Raw genomic sequence first — 20,088 nt, forward strand, 5'->3', positions numbered from 1 at the left:
TACATTTACTCAAGTCCTGTACTTAATCAGATAGGCCTAAGTAGGTTTTACATGTTGTACTTTTACATTAAGTATTTGTATTTTATGTTACTTTATACTTCTACATTTTGAAAGCCAATATTGTACTTTTTACCCCACTACATGTAGTTGCAGTGTTGTAAAGTAACTAAGTACATTTACTCAAGTACTGTACAACTCTGAGGTAGCTACCTAGGCTACTTGTACTTTACTTGAGTATTTAAATGTTATGCTAAGTTGTACTTCTACTCCACTACAATTCAGAGGTAAATGGTGTACTTTTACTCCACTACATGTATTGAATCCCTTTAGTTACTTTACAGATTTGGATGAATGATGTGAAATATAATCAAGTGTTAAATCAGACTTTTCCACCTGGAGTAAATTCACAAGCTACCCTGCAGTATACAAAGTCATTCAAACTAGCTGCACCTTTACCAGCTTTGATAACACTTTATTTACTTTACAATTAAATATGGCTAATTTTACACAAGTGAAATATTATAGTACTTCTTTCTCCACGGAGTAAAAGTAAAAAAAAATCAGCATTAAAATATACTGTAAGTACCAAAAGTAAAAGTACCTTTTTGTATTATCGCACATTTCAGAATCGTATATATTTTAATTATTGTATTCAAATTATTGATGCAATAATGTGTTCATCACTTAAATGTTGCACATATTTGATTTACGATATACTGCTGGATAGCTTAATAATATATAATAATGTATTCGTTTTTTTACATTTTGTATCATTCGCTTAAATCTGCAAAGTAGCGTGTAACTAAAGAGTTTAAATAAATGTAGTAGAGTCAAAAGTACAACATTTGCTGCAGGTAGAAGAATAAAGTAGAAAAATGTGAAAACACTCAATTGTACTTCAATAACTTTACTAAAGTACAGTAATTAGGTAAATGTACTTAGCTACTTTCCACTACGAGCTATAAAAGCAGTGTTTGGGGGCTGAAGGGGGTCCGGTGGGATCCCCAGCTTCATGAGGTTTAATATTTCTCTGGATAATTACAGCCACAACTGGTTTTTAAAGAAAAAATGTGCAAAAAGTTCTGTTTAATATGAGGTGTCACTCCCCTCCTCTCCTCGGGACCAAACCTCTCCACCTTGACACAAAAAAGTGTAAGTTATCCAAAACTTTCAAAAAAAACAGAACACATTTAAGTGCTGTATTTTTCTGACTGAAAATATTTTGGATTTGCAAACAAAGCAGCACTCCCCCCTCCAAAATCCTCTCTTAGTAGCTATTGGTTTCAGTTCAGGAATTTCAACACATGCCCCAGCAGACCACAATTGACAAAGCTCAGTCAGTCTTATGAAATGCCTGTAGGGTGTAGGTGAAGTCTAAGTAGACATGCAGCCAGCCATTAAAACAGTTCAAATGTAGATACACTGCAGATATGGCAGCCGGTTAGGGTGCCAAGTACATAAACTCTTTACAGTCGTCAACAGGTTCTGTGTGAACGCTCGACAAGCTGCCAGCCTGTCTAGTAAATATGTAACAGAAAGATACCATATATTGAAATAAGAGCGAAGGGCAATAAACTTGTATTGAACCGTATGTGCTCTGGGTTTATTATCTTCATTACAAATATTTGTAATCAGCTGTTACATCGCCCTCCATATGGCATGCTGGGAGACATGATATTTCCACTTACATGCATTACTGTAAACACACTGGTTATATCACATACCTGCATTTGTTCTGATCTGTTGTGGTTACTTTTCCATGAACTTCCCTCATCTGCTGAGGGACTGCCAGACCTCTGAAAGGGAACAGCTTGTAGGTAAGAGGAATCAATTTCCGATTGTGCAAAACAGGGAAGCCTCTGGAGTTTCACATCCACAGACTTTTGTATGTGGATGTGGAAGATGTGGTTAAGCATTAACATGTTATGCAGGTGGAAACAACGCAGCTGCAATGCAACTGCAACTGATTATATCATGCAGGGTTTGTGCACTTTGGGGTCATTCAGCTTAATTTCGAACCCCTTTTATCCTACAGCCACTCTGTCTATGCTTTGAAATTTCATTTCTTTTTTGCATTTGATATTCTCCAAGCAACATTTAGTTTGATCAACTGTAATAACACCTTCTTTGTCCAGACCAGCGTACCTGCAATGATGTGTAGGAGTGAGCCCGGGAAAGATACCCACTGCCACCGTAGTGCCAGTCTCTCTCAGTCTCCCCTGTTTCCTCCCACTCTCTGGAGGGATGCTTGCTAAGGGAATGGCTGGAAAAGCACACAAATGTCATCATCGGTGTGTATAAAAAGGTCAAATGTATTCAATCTATTTGTGTGGAAGAAGCAGAGCCATAGATTAACCACAAGGACATTGGGTTTCATCACCATCAACATATCCTTCATGTTACACAATGTATTGTTAACTGATATGTGTAATGTTAACAAGTGACAAGCGTTTAAAGGGGACATAATATGCACATTTATGTTCAAACTTTTATTTTGGTTTTCTATATATTTTTAGTCCCATTTATGCCAAAGGACTGACAAAGTGAGTTCTTCCAAGAAATTCCCCCCTCAACAGCTCTCATTTCAATCTTTGTGATGTAAAATATGGAAGCCCATTTACGCCAATGTGACTCAAAATAAAGGTCCTATTAGACTTTGTTTGTTAGACTATTGATTAAGTATCTCAAAATGACTTAGTGTCTCCAAATAATGAGCGGTTTTCCTAAAATAATGACAAACTTTCATGAATAATGACTGCCAGGCAATAATTCAGGTCCCTCTTACGTATCTGGAACATCGGCAACATGTACTTTAGTTGTGAACAAGGCATTTCAGGATCTTTTTTTCAATTACAAGGCTATATATTATTTTACTGATGTTAAATGGGCTTCCATAGGTATATAAGTCTGACCTGGCTGGTTTAAAGAGCTCCTGTCTCCGAGAGGGTTGTGGGGTCTGAGGCCGAACCATATGGCTTGGCCCTTCTCTCTGATGGATCATTTTGACCTTCGGCACGTCGGCTAGCATGGCGTACTCCTCCTTGTTCCGTCCTGTGGACCCCGTAGACATCTGGCCCGACTCTGAGGACTCCACGGAGCTTTGAGAGGAGGTATGCCTCCGCAGTTGAATCTGAGGGGATGGAGAAAGGCTTCGTACGCGTTGGAAAGGCTTTTTTTCGATAGGGGAAGGGCGGCGATCCTCATTGCGTCGACCCTCATGGCGGATATCCTCATGAAGGTGATCCTCATTACGACGACTCTCATTACGACGATTCTCATGACGGCGATCCTCATGACGGGGATCCTTATGACGGGGATCCTCATGACGACGATCCTCATGACGACGATTCTCATTACGGGGATCCTCATTTCGGGTATCCTCATGACGGCAATCCTCATTACGACGATTCTCATTACGGGGATCCTCATGAAGGCGATCCGGATGAAGGCGATCCGGATGAAGGCGATCCGGATGAAGGCGATCCTCATGACGGCGATCCTCAAGGCCACGTCTACCAACCCTGGATCTGCCGGGACTCATGGGTTCTTCCAAGGTGACGAAAGTTGTTCTGCTGGCATTTGTGGTCCGCCTGGAGGGAGAAGCAGCACGAGATGCAGAGGAGCTGCGGAGGGAATGAGACGACTCCCGCATGGAGCGTGGTGGGGGATTGGAATCAGATTTTGAGTCATGGTGAGTGTTTTTTCTTTGAAAGGAATGGCTTGAATCTCCATTGGTGGCATTTCTTAGGATTGAGTAGCCCGGTGCGTCACCGTTCCCTATTCTAGTGGGAGAAGAGTTGCGGCTGATGAGATTCTTGCTTTTAAGGGAGCTGCTAGTTTCTGTTTTCCGCAGTGAGGGCTGATCGGGAGGATCATAGCTTTTTCTTGAGGGCAACAAAGTGTGGCTATCACGACTTTTGACAGGACTGTTTACCTCAGACTTGCGCAGCAGGGACTGAGAAGGAGCTTCATAGCTTCTCCGTGAAGGGGAGGAGTTGCGACTTTCACGACTACGGCCACGTAAAGAACTACTGGTGTCTGTTTTCTTAAGTTGGTTCTGAGTAGGGGTTTCATTGCCTCTCCTTCCAGGAGACGAACAACGGCTGTCTCGACCTCGACTACCAACGGCGGGGCTTGAATCAGTCTTACGGAGCGCCAATGGACTTGTGCCATAACCCTGTCTCGTTGGAGACACGACAGGGCTTTCATATTCTTGTTCATTGAGTCCATTCTTAGCTGTTGAGTTACGTAGCAGTACCTGGCTTTCAATATCATATCCTTCTCTTATGGGGGAGCCACAGCGTCCATGGTGACTATGTCCGCTTAGAGACATAATTGATTCAGTTTTGCGAAGAGGGGATTGGCTAGACGAGCTGTAACTTTTTCTTGGTGGTGAGTATTTGTTACTGTCACGCACAGCATCAGAAGATCTCCTAGATGGAGACGAGTTATGACTGTCACGCCCACGTCCTTGAGATGAACTGCTGGTCATTTCAGGTTTTCGAAGAGACATTTGTCCTGAAAGTTTAGAGTCTCTTCTTGAGGGAGGAGAGCTTAAGCTGTCACGCCCTCGACCACTCAAAGACCCATTTCCTTCAGTTCTCCTCAAGGCACTCCTAAAATCTGAAACTGTGCTGGACTGGGATTTGACTGGACCAGCAAATGATTTAAAGTTTCTCGGCAGCGTTCCTGACTCAACACGTTGCCCATTTGTTCCTTGCAAGGTGTTTCTGTACCCTGGCTCTGGCCCTTGTGAACGCCCATCACCATCAAAGTTATGCCTGCTGAGGGAAGCAGTCGACTCACTGCGTTTGAATGGTAGGTTTCCACGTGAGGGAGAAGAAGAGCGGGACTGGAGAGCTGAGCCAGGCCTTGAGGACTCAAAACGTCCTGACTGCTGATAGGAAGAGACTTGAGAAGAAGAGTTTCCCCGGCCATACGAACTGTTGAATCCTTTTCGCCCGGTGGACGCCAGCGACTCTGCTATCTTGAAAGGAGTGGGACTTGGAGAGCGGGGGCCGACTTGTGCCTCAACCTCGACGGAAATGTCATAAGGGTCAGGAGGCAGGATTTCCACATCCAGGTCGTCATTGAAAGTGTCCGGTGCCTGCCTTTCAGAGGCCACACCAAGATTAGGGTTTCTGAATGGGATGGTGTCTTTTGGCTCTATGCTTCTGGTGCTGAAGAGAGGATGTCCTCTCTCAAAATGTCGGTAAGGGGATGTTGGGCTGTGATCCCGGATTGAGCTGACACCCGTTGCCTTTCCCAGGGAGAAGTACCCACTTTCCCGCTTCCCTCCGTCTTCTTTAAACCCTGGAAGAAAATGGATGTCAGGCAGTGTGACAGAAATAGAAACAAGGGGTAAGGGTAACAGAAATAAGAGATGCACACATTAAAGATCAACTACTGACACTAACTGAGCTATATTGTATTACTGGTAATTGCTCTGCGACACCTCAGCTGGTGACATCAAATAGTATTGCCAAGGAAAGAACACCTTTGACTGTAACTTGATATGAATTGGTCAAGTGCTGTAAGTCATAGGTATCCTGACAGCTTCGTCTACTGGTGCGCAGGACTCATACATGTGCCAAGAAATGATTGAAACAATGGGCAAGCGTACCTGATTGACTGCCAAAATTGTCCCTGCTTCGGGCTTCTTCCATCCATGCCCGAGGGTTTGGCCGATGGGGTGGAGGGTCGAGTCGGGTCATCCCGAGTTTGTTCGAACGGCGACGTATCGGCAAGTATTTGTCCTCTGCACTTACTGACTCCTGGTAGTCTCGACAGCTACAAGAAAGACAACAGGTAGAGATTGATCGAGGAGAAAAAGTACAAGACAAAAGAAGGAAAAGGCAACAAATTTGAATGAGTATAGTATGTATTGCATAGGGTAGACCCGCAACATGAACGTTTAAGGTCAGAGAAAATGGCAAACAGAACTAGTACTTAGTACAAACTAAAACAATAAACATCAAAGGTCACCATCCAGTACGCCTACCTGTCAGTGCTGTCGTCGTCACCGTCACAGATATAAAGCTCACAGTCGGGGCTCAGGGTGCAAAAAGAGCTTTCTCCATAACCAACACGGCCTCCGTTGACATCACAGTAGCTGCTCACCACCGACAGAGAGTCTGAATCCTCCTGATAGGATGAAAAGGTTGGACAGGGACCAATCAGCAAACTCAATCTCTCAAGATGAAGAGGAACAGATGGTGTAAGTCTCGTCAGTCGCTGTAACTCCTAACAAAGGCAATGCTTACCAAATGTCAATATGACACTATCTGATGAATGCAAATACTGAAAGTCCCTAATTTCGTCTGTCTGGCTCCATCTTCTTGAGTGCAGGGTTAGCTGTGTCCTTCCCCTCTGTACTCTCTGACACACACTCACATGTTGAGCCTGCCGTTCGATTAGGGTTACACCTCTGTAACTTGACCTGACTCGTGGCTTTCCTCATTAATTTTTCATCCCTTTTTTTCTTGACATAAAGCCTTCTCAAAGCCTTAAGGAGTCTTATAAGGGATCTCAAACTGTGACTTCACTGTCTATAAATGTCAGAAATTGGCATCTGACCCTCGATGAAACTACAGGTGGGCTATCATAGTGGAGCTATTTGGTACAACTAATGTACTAGAACATATTACTGCAACCAGACGAGGGTGGTTGTATCACAGAAGAAGGATAATTAGAAAGAAGTAGAGCTCTGACTCTATTCATTTTTCAAATGAACGTGCCCATCCTTTCTGTGCGTTGCCCCTCCTCTGTCTAAGATTACAAGTGATTCCCAAGAGGGCAGTAAGTGATCCAGCTTCGTTAATTTATAATAGGAGCCACTGCTCTCATTCTACATCTCTGACCTTTTCTTTAATTTACTCACAAGCCACAAAGACTCATACAAGACATGACCTGTGTTTACATGTGGGCTGTGTTAAATGAAAAGGTTCTTAATATCGTTGCAAATTAACGGAATCACTGACTTTTGGGTTAAGTAAGAAGTTATTTGTTTTAATTGATTATTCTCTTTTCCAAATGTTTGAAACCTTGTGCATTATTTCTGATCTACACTACAGGAGAACTTATTCTGTTTCGCCTTGACTTGGTATCTGACCTCATTGTCTTTCTGACCTCACCTGTGACTTCTAATGCACTCACCTTTCTTCAGGTTCAGTTAATCCCATTACTCAGCACGTATTCTAGTCCTGCCATCCCATTTCAACCCTGTTACCTACTCTGTTCACCTTCCTCTCTTCTCTCTTACCTTGCTGCTGGTGTCTCTTTCCTCTGCCTGGGATGCGATCGGTGTTATCGGTGTTAATGCGATCAGCACCGATCCAATCCCAGTGACAGCCCCAGTTTTGGCCCCAATTCCAGTCTCTTTGTTGGGTTTCGGCTGTGGTGCTTCCTCTGCGGCGCTAACTCCTGCTCCGGTGTGCAGGTGCTTCTGGCGCAGGCATTCGTGGCAGCGGGAGGGGTCGAAAATGTTGGGCTGGAACTTGGGGCAAATGGGCTCGTCGTTGGAGATGGGCATGGTGAGTCCGGAGGGGTGAACTGCCCAATCATCGCAACCGAGAGAAAAACTGGGATACAGCAGCAGGGTTGCACAAATAAAACTTCTATGAGTATAAATGAAAGACTTCTGTTAGAAATGTGACTTCACTTGAATCACTTTATATGCCCATGCTGATGCCACATTTCCAGAGCATCTTCCACAACAAAGTGTGAGAAAACACAAGAAAGAGCATGGCTATTATTTATGTTGAGAATAAAAAGAGACCCTGTTTATTTCTGCCTCACTGGACACAGGTGTAATTATAGAGCAGCAGCTGTGAATGAATACTAAAGAGGATGTTTTAGGTCATGGTTCAGTGAAGATCTTAGGCAGAACTGTGCAGGTAGCTGATAACTAATCACTCTGGAAGACAGTGAAAAACAATCCAGCTAGAACACGGTCTAAAGCTCCCCCCAGAATAGTATTACTACTAACTTGCACATGTACTGTAATTTACCATCACTTACAAGCATTTACAAGTAGCACAATCTCTAGAAATTAAAGTCCTATCAAGAAAGCCAAAAGACGGATATTTTTTTTTTATAGAAATTATAAGAATGTATGAGCTTTACCTGACAAGAGGCTCCCGCTATCAGCTCCACTTTGTCATTATGAGTGTGAGGATAAACTACCCATCAGACCCCCATCGGACACATGCCTCCTCTTCCCCATGCTCTCTATCCTTCGAGCTGCCAAACCCTCAAATCAATCCGATTGGCTGATCTGACAATGAGTGAAACTGAGGCACCTGTGGCGGCCATTGTGGCTCTCGGTTAACACAGCAGAGACCCTGACACAGACACTGAAAAAGAGCCAACATGGAGCCAGTGGCCTGCCGGGTTCCTTTTGAGCGGTTGTATTAGATATCATGGGCTTTAGAAAGCGAAATGAAACGCTCATGCTAGTGACAGCTGGCACACGCTGGCTCAGGTTAACGTAAATAAATAAACACAGGTGAGAAGGGGGGTTAACATACATTCACATTGGCTCTGCGCTTCAGAGGTTCTAGAATAAGCTGGTTGGTTCTCCTTTAGATCACAGACACACACAGACACTGCTGAGCTGTGAGGAAACGCACAGCTAAGGGTTGGTTTCCTGATGCTCTGCAGAGGATGTTGACTACAGCGTCAGGTTTCCTATCAAACAATAGAAAGACAAAAATTCCACACGGAGCACACTGACAGTTTGTGCATCACAAGGTCACTTGTTAGCAGTCTTTTATTAGAGAAAATGCAGGTAAATACAGTAAACGTTAAAGAAATGACACTACAAAAACAGTTTTTGCACAGGATTTCAAGAGGCGGGTCAGAACGAACTTGTCCCACAGTGGGCGTCCACATTGGCTTCTGTTTCCACATTTTGCAGAATATACACATCCTGCTCGAACACAGGAGCTTGAATACTTCAAAGTCCATTTTCTTTCTCTACGGGATCCTGACACAAGAAGTCTCTCCACCAGTTCCAACCCTTTCACTCATTTGGATGGTGCAGCTTTTTCCCGGTCAGTCTCCGTCTCTGCCACTTGCCTCTTTTTGTAACCTTCTTTTTACCCTCCGACGAGCCGCTCTTCTTCTCTGTCGCTCGGCCTTTCCTCTTCTGCTTCTTGGCGGTGAACCTGGTGAGCGACTTATTCAGGGAGCGGATCCTGTAGCAGCGGGAGAGAGGAGGAAAAAAAGAAATGCAGCTGGAGTGAGAGAGCAGCTGGAGGAAGACACACAGACAAATGGAAAAAACATCTGAAGAAGGACGTCGTGTCCAGTGTTAATTTCGTCAACGAAAACTATGACGAAAAATGTTCTTTTTTACATAACTAAGACGAGACGATGACGAGTTAAAAATAGATTCTTGATAACGAAAACTATGACAAAATGTATATTTAGTTTTCGTTGACGAGACGGGACTAAGGTGTTAATGGTGGACTATCGGACATTCAAAATGCAGCATATTTTCCCCCAAGTGTCCGTCTTGTCTGTCAAAATGCATCTTACGTTTCTAACTTGCAATAACATTATTTCCGCTCTCTTCACTCCAGAAGAGCGATCTCCCTGTGTCTCTCTGTGTGCGGGGGGCGGGGCCTAACAGACATGCTGCAGCGGACACAGAGATCTGCCGGGGCGTTCAGAGACACATTTTGACTAAAAGTTGACTAAAATGTAATTTTTCATCGACTAAAAGTTGACAAACGTTTTGAGTTTTCGTCGACTAAAACTAGACGAAAACTACGAAGGATAGGAATGACTAAAATGTGACTAAAACTAATAACCATTTTCGTCTAAAGACTAAATCAAAAACAGCTGCCAAAATTAACACTGGTCTTGTCGCCACTGACTCAGACTAAATGTGCATTTATCTGATGTGTTGTACACATTGAATCCGTAAAAAGGTCAAATACTTGCTCTGTTCTCAATTATTCTACCACTATAAATCTATTTTCAAAACGTACAGATGTTCCACTGAGGAAATACACTGTATAATTAAAGTATGGGTAAGAGATGTAATTTGTTGAAGTGCCGACAAATATGAGAATATGTGGCTTCGTTTACTAAGTTTTAAATCTCATATGAAATGCTTAGACATTGTGTTTGTGTAATTATGTTTGGACAAATCGCACCAATGAATCTTTCAGTTTTAAACCAAATTGACTCTCCCCTTTTTAAAGCTTCGTTCTTTCTAAAAACCTTTAAACATGTTGTGTGTGTTAATCACTGTGATCCCCTTTTTTAATTATATTTAATTCATTTGTATGATTTACTCTCTTGTCCTTTGTCCTTTTGTTTGAAAAACACAAGCATTTTCTCTGCATGGCCTTATCTGTAAAACTGAATATAAATAAAACAATGGAAACATATACAGACAAGGTGACAGAGCCCAAAGTGACAACACAATAAAAACCTCATGATGATGAACAGCTTACTTTTTGTTCATGATTGGATTCCCAGATTTTCTTGGCAATGGTCTTCTTTCCTCCCTCAATTCCTCGTCTTCCTCCTTGCCCTCCTTCTTGCCCTCCTCCTTGCCCCCCTCCTTGCCCTCCTCGTCACCCTTGGAAAAGAAAAGATTCTCAGTGTTAGAGGAGTTGTGTTGGCATCAGTATCATTCCCTCTATGGAGCTATACGCAGTTAAACCCGTATACTTGGGCCTGATAAAGAACAGCTGTTCAGATGAATTGAGGCTTTACAGTTTACCTCCGTTTCTGCGGGTCCGAGCAGGTGAGCTCCTGAGAGGTCAAGATCACTGATGGTTGTCACGGTGACGGTGTGGTTGGGGTGATCGTACTGCACAGACTCGGTTGTCGCGGTAATCACATCTTCGAGATCATCCTCCTCGCACTCCTCTGAGAGATTCAATGAAATGAGGAGAAAAATATTCAGTAAATCCAGATTATCAAATCTCTTTAGGTCTTAAAGGTCTCTTAGGGTGCGTTCACACCTGCCTTGTATAGTCCGGTTGAATCGAACCCTGGTGAGTTTAGCCGCTTGGTGCGGTTCATTTGGGTCGGTGTGAACACAGACCGAGACCTCTTAAGTGAACTGAACAACCGGACTCTGGTCCTCTAAAATAGGTGGTCTCGGAAACGCTTGCTTGCGAACTCTGGAGCAGTTCATTGCTGGTGTGAACGCAGTCCGCACCAAAACATAGGAAGCGTAGTATTTACGTGTCACAAGAACGCGGATGTCTTCAAAAAATCTTCAGCGAAAGAGTCTTTCAAGACATTTAGTCTTAGAGTGAAGCAGAATGAGTTAAAGAGTGAAGCAGAATTAAGTGTTGAACAGTGTCGTGTAAAGTAAAAATTCTCCATCAGCTACATAAAAGTAAGAACACCTGTCGTCGGTGAAACGCCCCTCCTTACTGCAGAACGTCTCTCATTATGTTATAATGTTTTTTAACGGACGTTGTCTGATTATATAATCATATGCGCGGGCCGCTAGTGTCTGTTGATCTCCAGATTAACAGCAGCATGAGAATAACCTGCCGAAAGTGCCGATGCTCCATGGCGGAGGCTCCGGTAGAAATTGCAGGGATTTGCGTTTTTACCCCCTTAATGTCTGACCAATGGTTGAACTGCATTTCCGAGCACATGACTTGTGTTTAAAGTTTATAGTCCGTTTGAGTTTTGCCCGTGTGAACGCAAACCGAACCTTCTGAAAAATGAAACAATGTAACAAACTGTGGTCTGGTGCACACCTGAGAAGCGACTATTAGGTGTGAATGCACCCTAATTATACTGTTTCTCCTCAATATATTACAGCTCTCAGATATATACAGAACCTGTCTCTGATTGGCTGAAACACCAAACAGATCATTGCAGCATTACCCATAATCCCCTCTGTTTCAGCCCTGTTTCCAAAGTGCTGATTCTCTGTCTGTTACTTTAGATGAAAATAAGGAGCCCCTCCCCACGCCCCTCTGAGAGACATTTGGTTACAGAGACCTCAATGGTGCTCTAGGAGGAGATTCAGGTGATAAGGGGGGGGGGGTTACCTTGGTTGCTGATTGGCTAATGGTTACACAAGACAAAACATCGTTATGACATCATAAAGTGGCCAAAATCTGATCAGCTCATTTTCAGACAGGTTTTTATAGAAATGGATCAAAAAGAGAGAGAATCTTTGTTCCTGAAACTTTCAGAGTCTCTTTCCACAGAGGGGACACATGTTGATGTAGAAGAGACATGAAGAAGAGGGGACACATGTTGATGTAGAAGAGACATGAAGAAGAGGGGACACATGTTGATGTAGAAGAGACATGAAGAAGAGGGGACACATGTTGATGTAGAAGAGACATGAAGAAGAGGGGACACATGTTGATGTAGAAGAGACATGAAGAAGAGGGGACACATGTTGATGTAGAAGAGACATGAAGAAGAGGGGACACATGTTGATGAAGAAGAGACATGAAGAAGAGGGGACACATGTTGATGTAGAGGAGACATGAAGAAGAGGGGACACATGTTGATGTAGAAGAGACATGAAGAAGAGGGGACACATGTTGATGTAGAAGAGGACATGAAGAAAGAGGGGACACATGTTGATGTAGAGGAGACATGAAGAAGAGGGGACACATGTTGATGTAGAAGAGACATGAAGAAGAGGGACACATGTTGATGTAGAAGAGACATGAAGAAGAGGGACACATGTTGATGTAGAAGAGACATGAAGAAGAGGGGACACATGTTGATGTAGAAGAGACATGAAGAAGAGGGGACACATGTTGATGTAGAAGAGACATGAAGAAGAGGGGACACATGTTGATGTAGAAGAGACATGAAGAAGAGGGGACACATGTTGATGTAGAAGAGACATGAAGAAGAGGGGACACATGTTGATGTAGAAGAGACATGAAGAAGAGGGACACATGTTGATGAAGAAGAGACATGAAGAAGAGGGGACCACATGTTGATGTAGAAGAGACATGAAGAGAGGGGACACATGTTGATGTAGAAGAGACATGAAGAAGAGGGGACACATGTTGATGTAGAAGAGACACGAAGAAGAGGGGACACATGTTGATGTAGAAGAGACATGAAGAAGAGGGGACACATGTTGATGTAGAAGAGACATGAAGAAGAGGGGACACATGTTGATGTAGAAGAGACATGAAGAAGAGGAGACACATGTTGATGTAGAAGAGACATGAAGAAGAGGGAGACACATGTTGATGTAGAAGAGACATGAAGAAGAGGGGACACATGTTGATGTAGAGAGACATGAAGAAGAGGGGACACATGTTGATGTAGAAGAGACATGAAGAAGAGGGGACACATGTTGATGTAGAAGAGACATGAAGAAGAGGGGACACATGTTGATGTAGAAGAGACACGAAGAAGAGGGGACACATGTTGATGTAGAAGAGACGTGAAGAAGAGGGGACACATGTTGATGTAGAAGAGACATGAACAAGTGGATTCTGCATAGGTGACCTTAACTCACCGAGAGCATCTGTCCTCTCCTTCAGCAGCCTTAGGTATTCCTTATGCCTCTGAAAGCAGATAGTCAAACATGTCATCAGTAAATACTTTATTCATTCACAAACAGATTTGAAGCGTGTGCTCTTTTATGTCACACTTACTTCTTCTCGGACTCTGCTCTGCTCCTCCTTGATTTTCTTTTTGATTTCTGCCACGGCTACCTTTCTCCTTTCCACTTTACGTTTATGGAAACCCGTTAGATAGTCTCTGGCAGAAGCAGAAGAAGAAAAACTTAAAGAAACATGTCACCTTTTAAAGTCTCTGCCTGTTTGTGTAGCATAAAATACACGACAGTCATTATAACAAAATCTAAGCTGGACTGGTGTGTTTTTTTTAAAATAATGAAACCTCAAATTCAAACAGTATAATATACACTTTATTCTAGGGGTGCCACAACTGTATTCTTTCATTATATTGACTCTCATTTTTAGTCCATGAAACATAAAAGAAATGGCCATTACAATTTCCAAGAGCCAACACTCTAGTTACTCAAACATATTATTTACAATGATACATAACAAAGAATTTGAGAGTCTGGATTCAGAAAATATTGGACTTTTCTCACAATTTCTGCTTGAACATCATTGAATTAAAAACATATACTAATTCATCAATTGTCAAAATAGTTGCCAATGTGTTTTCTGCTGCTTAAACAACTAATCGATTAAATTACTGATCACACATCATTACTACGAAAATAAAACAGCTTGGAACAACAATACGATGATCAAATTGTTGATATTTCACTGTATACTGAATAGTCTTAAAAATAACTTTTCATAGTGAACTTTCTTTGGTTATAAGTAATCGTTGTTTTGGGAAAAAGCTATATTTTGCATAGATATTTTGATATATTTGCACTTGTTTGCTTCTATTCTGGCATTACAACCTGCACATGTGACATATTGTAGATACCATTGCAATGTGTTACATACTACCACAAATAAATTAGTTAGAAAGCTACTTGTTATTACGTTTGGTACATGAAGGCTAATGCTAATATGCTAGCTAACCTCTGTACTGTGCTAATGCTGCTAATTCACTTACTGTCTGTCGTTGGCGTCAAACGACACGATGCATTTGTTCTCTCTTTTCTTGGATCCGGGCTTAAATTTACCAGTTTTGGCATTATTGTTGTGTTTTTTAAGATTTTTCATGTTGCACACGTGAGTTTAAACTGCGCTACTTCCGGCTTCTGGTTCTGGAAGGTCTATTGGAAATGTCCGACTAGAAACATGTAGTTCGAAGCTCAACGTTCCGCAAGCATTTACGATCTTTTATTTTATATTACTTTATACTTACTTACACAAAACAGAACATTAACATGCTTTATGTGTTTGTTGGTGATACAAACAGGATAATATAATATTCTATAATAATCTAAAACTCTGAAAAATAAGACATAAGACTTCTGTACCTCTACTTTACTAACTTTTTGAATTCAAAGCTTACTTGCAATTAAGTAATATAGGACTATAATAAGTGTAGACATATCTCTCTTTTTTTATATCATTCCTTGTTTAAAGAGTGGCTATTGTTATTGCTATTTTAGATCAAGTCACCCCTATATTTTTAAGTTATAGCCAAAATGAAAATGAATGTGATACCAACACAAATGGGGTCACATCGTTAGTCCTTTTTTTTTATCATGATATAATTATGCTTGCAGCCTTCACCCCTTCATTTCTTAATTTGGTACTTGCACTGTCCCGACTCCTCTGACAACTTTTGTTTTCCACTCCCTCGAGGCAGGGACTCATTATTTCCTCAGGCCTGACACCTCTCTGTGAATTATTGCTAGTGTTTCATTTACACTGAGGTGTCCACTGTTCATCACAGGAAACTAATATATGTGACACAGCAATCATCATATGTGCATTTAAAAAAAGAGTAATAGTGTCGGCCAAAACTAAAAGGTACCATGGGGTCAGATTAGAATTTTCCAAAGGGGGTTCGTTTAGCATGAAACACTTGAAATAACTAAAGGACAAGTTAAAGTAGAAAGAAGGGGAGGTGATAGAAAACTATTTCTGCTAAAAAGTGAGCAATGATTGAGTCGGAGCTAAACATTTCAGTTGTGTGTATCTCACAGTGCACTGTCACTTTTATTCATGTACCTTTGCTTTTAAATGAGTGTTTTTAAATATAATTTCATAATATGTTTCTTAATGCTCTTATGTCTTTCATTTTTGTAAAGCGCTTTGAATTGCCTTGTGTTGAAATGTGCTATATGAATAAACTTGCATTGCCTTGCATATTTACACAACCCACATGTTTAGAGGAAAAGCAAGAACATACTATTTTACGATTTCATATTGTGATAACTTTTACCCTCGTTACACCCATGTTGAAATAGTGATTACACTGTTACACCAGTGTTACACATTTATTACAGTTATTAAACCCATACTGCACCCTCATTAAAATATTATACCCATGTTACTCGAGCCATACTACACCGTGATTACATTGTTATTAAACCCATACTACACCCTCATTAAAATATTATACCCATGTTACTCGAGCCATACTACACTGTGATTACATTGTTATTAAACCCATACTGCACCTATGTAACTATTAAACCCATATTACACATGGACACAGCTTGTCAAATGACTTTATCCCCTAGCCTAGGATACTGAAACTATTTAAAGGTTGAAACCACACAAAGATAACACACACCAGCCACTGTCATGTGTTGTTTTATTACAAAACAAACTTCAAAATGAACACAAAAATTAAGATGGTAAAACATATAAAAGGGGAAAGACAAAACAATTGTAACATGATTATAATAATAGCTGAGCATTGCGTTCTTCTTTGCATACTTTTATCTGCCAAAATACATAATCTAAACTCCTAAACAGTATTTTTTAGGGACTCCTTAGGCTGCTATTTTATATGTTGGGTTTACCAGAGGCCTGTACTACGAAGCTGGTTCAACCTAACCTGTTTGAGTTAGCCGGTTGGCCTAATCCAAAACATACGCGCTCTCGCTAAACTGTACTACGACGCGGGTTATCAAGTGGATCGCTCAAGCCAGCTGTGTCCTATCTAGTTAGGTGCACGTTCACATGAAAGGGGTGGTATTTGGAGCATTCGACCAATCACAAACATGGAGAAGCGTACTGACAGCGCAGCGTCATACTTCCTGAATGAAAAGTAATATTAGTCACATATGAAGAAGTTAAACTTTAAACATCCATGACTTAAACACTTTATCCAGGATAAAAGCCACATAGCTGCACCTGCAAGGTGAATACAGCTGGTAAAAGAACAAGCGTTTGAATGCGTACATTAACAGGTTTATGATATCACTGCCCCGTCTAAGACACGACCTGACTTTAATTCCATTTGACTCGAGTGTTTCGTCAACTTAATGTGTTGCTTAATGTGTTGCTTAAAAGAACACCTTCATGCCGATCTAGATCCCTCCGCTTCGCGTCGGGCTCCTGATCGGCCTGTCGGTGTTCTTTTCCCCATAATGACATTGTCGCTGCACATTATCCCTTACATAGCCTATGATGTGAATGATAATGGGACACATCGACGTCGGCACTCACAGTGCCGCGGACTGTACTTAATGTTACTCTGATCCGGTTACTTATGTTGTGGCAGATATTTAAGTGTAAATGTTATAATAGTCAGATTGCTCTGAAGATGGGAGGGGATATTCTATTAATTTTCACGTTCGCACAGTCAGTTGATTTTTGCCGGCCGTCTTTCCTGCAACGGCAGTTTTTCTGTATTTCCTCTATCCTGTAATATGACTTGATCGCTTTAAACTCCGCACACGGAGCTCTGATTGGTCAGCAGGCGGTGCTTTCACTGACTTGAGCTCTTAGCCTGCAACCTAACCTCCTCCCGTGGAGGTTAGCCGCTCAGCATAAGTTACCATGGAGATCTAGCCTGCTAAAAAGAGAACCAGCGTCTTAGGGCCGGAAACCCCGAGTTTTCCCTGAAGTTAGCCGGCTAAGCGAAAATCCGGCTTCATGGTACAGGCCTCTGGAAGACAGAGTCCTGGGCTAATAGCATACATGCCTGCATTTAAACAAAAATAACGAGTGAGTCTAAAATATCAATTGTTTTCTGCTAGTTTCAATACAATGCTTCCCGTTTGACTTTCCTTCTGACCCGAGGCTGCTTTTATGGAAAATAAAACAACAATAAAAGACTGCTCCCTTCCCCTTGCGCCGGAAAAAAGCATTAATAATAACTTTACATAACCATTAAATAAGAAAAAAAAAAAACAGAACACCGAAACAGGAATGTCTCGTGTAATTACAAATAAAATAAAAAGCATATTGGACAAAGATTTCCTCCATCATCGGGACATGATGAAACATATTAAAATAATTCTTTACATCAAGGCCATTGAGCTTGAGAGCGTCACATCACTTCAAAGAAATACCCTTCCTCACTTTATCACTGTGTTCAGTTCATTCTAGCTCGGACTTTTCTTAAAGTGATACGACGTCTTTTGAGAATCAGACACTCGCTGCCTGTCGGCTCAACGGGGCTTTGAAGAAATGACAATATCGACGTTTTTATGCATTTCTTTTGCAGCTAAAACCATTTTTGAAGCCACAGCTCAATCTGGGCCAAACGTTTTGATCATCCGAACAAATTGTGTGTATTTCAAAGTTCGAGTTTTGATCCTGAACTTTGAAAAACACAATGATGTTTTCATAATAGAAATAAGTATTTGACATATTTTTTTTCTCCGAATGATCAAAACGTATGGCCCAGATTTAGCTCCATACACTTGAAGGCCGCAGCAGGCGAGTGTTTGATAATGAAAAGACGTCTTGGTTGGAGTCTCACTTTAAGGCGGAGGCAGATGACCTTGCTCTACTGTCAGACTGACAGGAAATAAATTCTGAGCCAAATTTGACATTTCTCTGCGCTTTCTTCGATGTGCGTCTCCTCTCAAGCAGAAGTAACAACTTCCTGTTTAATCTACTTCTTCTTCCTTATCTGCTTATGTACAACCTATATACAATCACATTGTGTATGCAATTAATTTAACATATATGCAACTTCTGAAATGTGTGTGTGTGTAGGAATTTCAATTTCCATGTCTGCAAATCCAATTATTCTTCCTGTTTCTTTTCATGTGTTACAGTGTGTTGCAGTTTCTGCCACGGCAAGTCACATTCCTAAGGTGCTGCACTGCTGCACCCTAAAATAAAGCAGCTTTGCAAGGTTTTCAAATAATGCAGCTGCATTGGATTGAAGCATCAAATAGTAACTTAATTCATACCTGGAATCCTACTCCACTTTACAGTGCTGGCATTGTATGAGGTAGATAGGAAGAGACACTACTCAGCACTGTATTGTTTGAAAGCAAGCGATCTACACACCTTCACTCCTCCTCCGCTGTTAAATGAAGCTTGCAAGTTGAATGAGACATTACTGTAGCACTCACATGGTGCCAATAATGATTGTACGGCGTGGGATCCTACAGCTAATCAATGCACCACCGCTACATTGCATTCATTTAAAAAAAAAAAAAACAGCGATTAAATAATGGTCCCTTTTTTACCTCGGGGCCAGTTTAACCTGATTACCCCTCAGCCTCGTTAGAAATGAGCCAGCGTGGTGCCGTTAATGTCCAGAAGGTGGCAGCGTTACTGTAAAACGAAGCATCAAAATGAGACTGTGTGGAGCATAAGTGTTGAAGCTGGGATGTGGATGCAGTGACAGTAAAAGTGTGTGAGAGAAATATCCTAGGTAGAATAACATGTTTATGGAAGAGTAGCCTGGTTTCATCTTTGTACGCATGAACGCTAATGACAGAGTTTAATGTATTGTGAACCACTCTAATATATATGTGTGTGTGTGTGTGTGTGTGTGTGTGTGTGTGTGTGTATAAAAAAAGTCCTTATTTATAGAAATGACTGATAGTTATAGAATGACATGTGGTTCTGGAAGAGTAGCCTGGTTTTAACATTGTATGCATGAACGCAAATTACATATTTGTATTTTGAGCAGCCCTAATGTATGTGTGTGTTCTTGCAGTGTGTGTGTGTGTGTGTTTGTGTGTGTTTGTTTGTGTGAGTGAATAGTCCTTGATTAGTGAATGAGTAACTGTTACCAAATTGCATGTTTGTTATGGAAAGTAGCCTAATGTGTGTGTGTGTTCTTGCAGTGTGTGTGTGTGTGTGTGTGTGTGTGTGTGTGTGTGTGTGTGTGTGTGTGTGTGTGTGTGTGTGTGAGTGTGAGTGTGTTCAGGAGGCAGCGATGGTGGTGCCTCCGCTGAGGCGCAGCAGGATCTGCTGGCAGTCCTGCAGGGTGCGCCGGTCTCCCACCCGCTCCAGGGTGCGCTTGGCCTCGGCCAGCAGGCGGGCGCGGTGCCCGGGTGGAGTCAGCAGCGGCATGGGGAGGTGGCGGCAGGCCAGCAGGATGGCGTGAGCCCTCTCTCTCTCTCCCAGGACTCCCTCTGAGGGGGGAGGAGGGGAAGAAGAGTACAGGTTAGAGACCGTTTACCTCTAGTGTGTGCTTACATGTAAGTGGATACGACATGCGTTAAGATATTGTTAAGTTGCATTAAGGTACGATGCG

The 20,088-nt window shown here is 41.9% G+C and overlaps 3 protein-coding genes across 3 annotated transcripts in view; all 3 read right to left on the bottom strand.

Annotated features, from left to right (window-relative positions):
- Positions 1-952: 952 nt before the first annotated feature.
- On the bottom strand, positions 953-8,206 carry LOC117537160 (serine/arginine repetitive matrix protein 2). The gene is made up of 8 exons (XM_034202299.1): positions 8,125-8,206; positions 7,262-7,580; positions 6,002-6,144; positions 5,624-5,790; positions 2,913-5,313; positions 2,146-2,263; positions 1,725-1,796; positions 953-1,030 (listed from the first exon to the last, which is right to left on the bottom strand). The coding sequence occupies exons 2-8, from the start codon at positions 7,529-7,531 to the stop codon at positions 953-955; spliced, it is 3,249 nt and encodes a 1,082-aa protein (XP_034058190.1). The 5' UTR covers positions 7,532-7,580; positions 8,125-8,206.
- A 524-nt stretch (positions 8,207-8,730) lies between these two features.
- Positions 8,731-14,766, bottom strand: nol12 (nucleolar protein 12). The gene is made up of 6 exons (XM_034202297.1): positions 14,569-14,766; positions 13,623-13,728; positions 13,484-13,532; positions 10,739-10,887; positions 10,467-10,594; positions 8,731-9,197 (listed from the first exon to the last, which is right to left on the bottom strand). The coding sequence occupies exons 1-6, from the start codon at positions 14,676-14,678 to the stop codon at positions 9,023-9,025; spliced, it is 717 nt and encodes a 238-aa protein (XP_034058188.1). The 5' UTR covers positions 14,679-14,766; the 3' UTR covers positions 8,731-9,022.
- Positions 14,767-17,266: 2,500 nt separating this feature from the next.
- srebf2 (sterol regulatory element binding transcription factor 2) overlaps positions 17,267-20,088 on the bottom strand; it is a 44,746-nt gene continuing 41,924 nt past the window's right edge. Inside the window, 1 exon segment of the mRNA XM_034202292.1 lies at positions 17,267-19,966. Within this exon segment, the coding sequence (XP_034058183.1) occupies positions 19,755-19,966 (212 nt within the window). The 3' untranslated portion in view covers positions 17,267-19,754.

This window comes from Gymnodraco acuticeps, unplaced genomic scaffold, assembly GCF_902827175.1.
Source record: "Gymnodraco acuticeps unplaced genomic scaffold, fGymAcu1.1, whole genome shotgun sequence".
Taxonomy (NCBI): Eukaryota; Metazoa; Chordata; class Actinopteri; order Perciformes; family Bathydraconidae; genus Gymnodraco; species Gymnodraco acuticeps.

Excerpts from the sequence above, each read along its gene's own strand:
- nol12 (XM_034202297.1), bottom strand. The coding sequence starts at position 14,678 with ATGAAAAATCTTAAAAAACACAACAATAATGCCAAAACTGGTAAATTT. Across the intron at positions 13,729-14,568 it reads TTTGACGCCAACGACAGACA|AGACTATCTAACGGGTTTCC; the intron begins GTAAGTGAATTA and ends TGCTTCTGCCAG. Across the intron at positions 9,198-10,466 it reads AATCCAATCATGAACAAAAA|GATCCGCTCCCTGAATAAGT; the intron begins GTAAGCTGTTCA and ends CCGCTGCTACAG.
- LOC117537160 (XM_034202299.1), bottom strand. The coding sequence starts at position 7,531 with ATGCCCATCTCCAACGACGAGCCCATTTGCCCCAAGTTCCAGCCCAAC. Across the intron at positions 6,145-7,261 it reads AAAGAGACACCAGCAGCAAG|GAGGATTCAGACTCTCTGTC; the intron begins GTAAGAGAGAAG and ends TCATCCTATCAG. Across the intron at positions 5,791-6,001 it reads GACGACGACAGCACTGACAG|CTGTCGAGACTACCAGGAGT; the intron begins GTAGGCGTACTG and ends TCTTTCTTGTAG.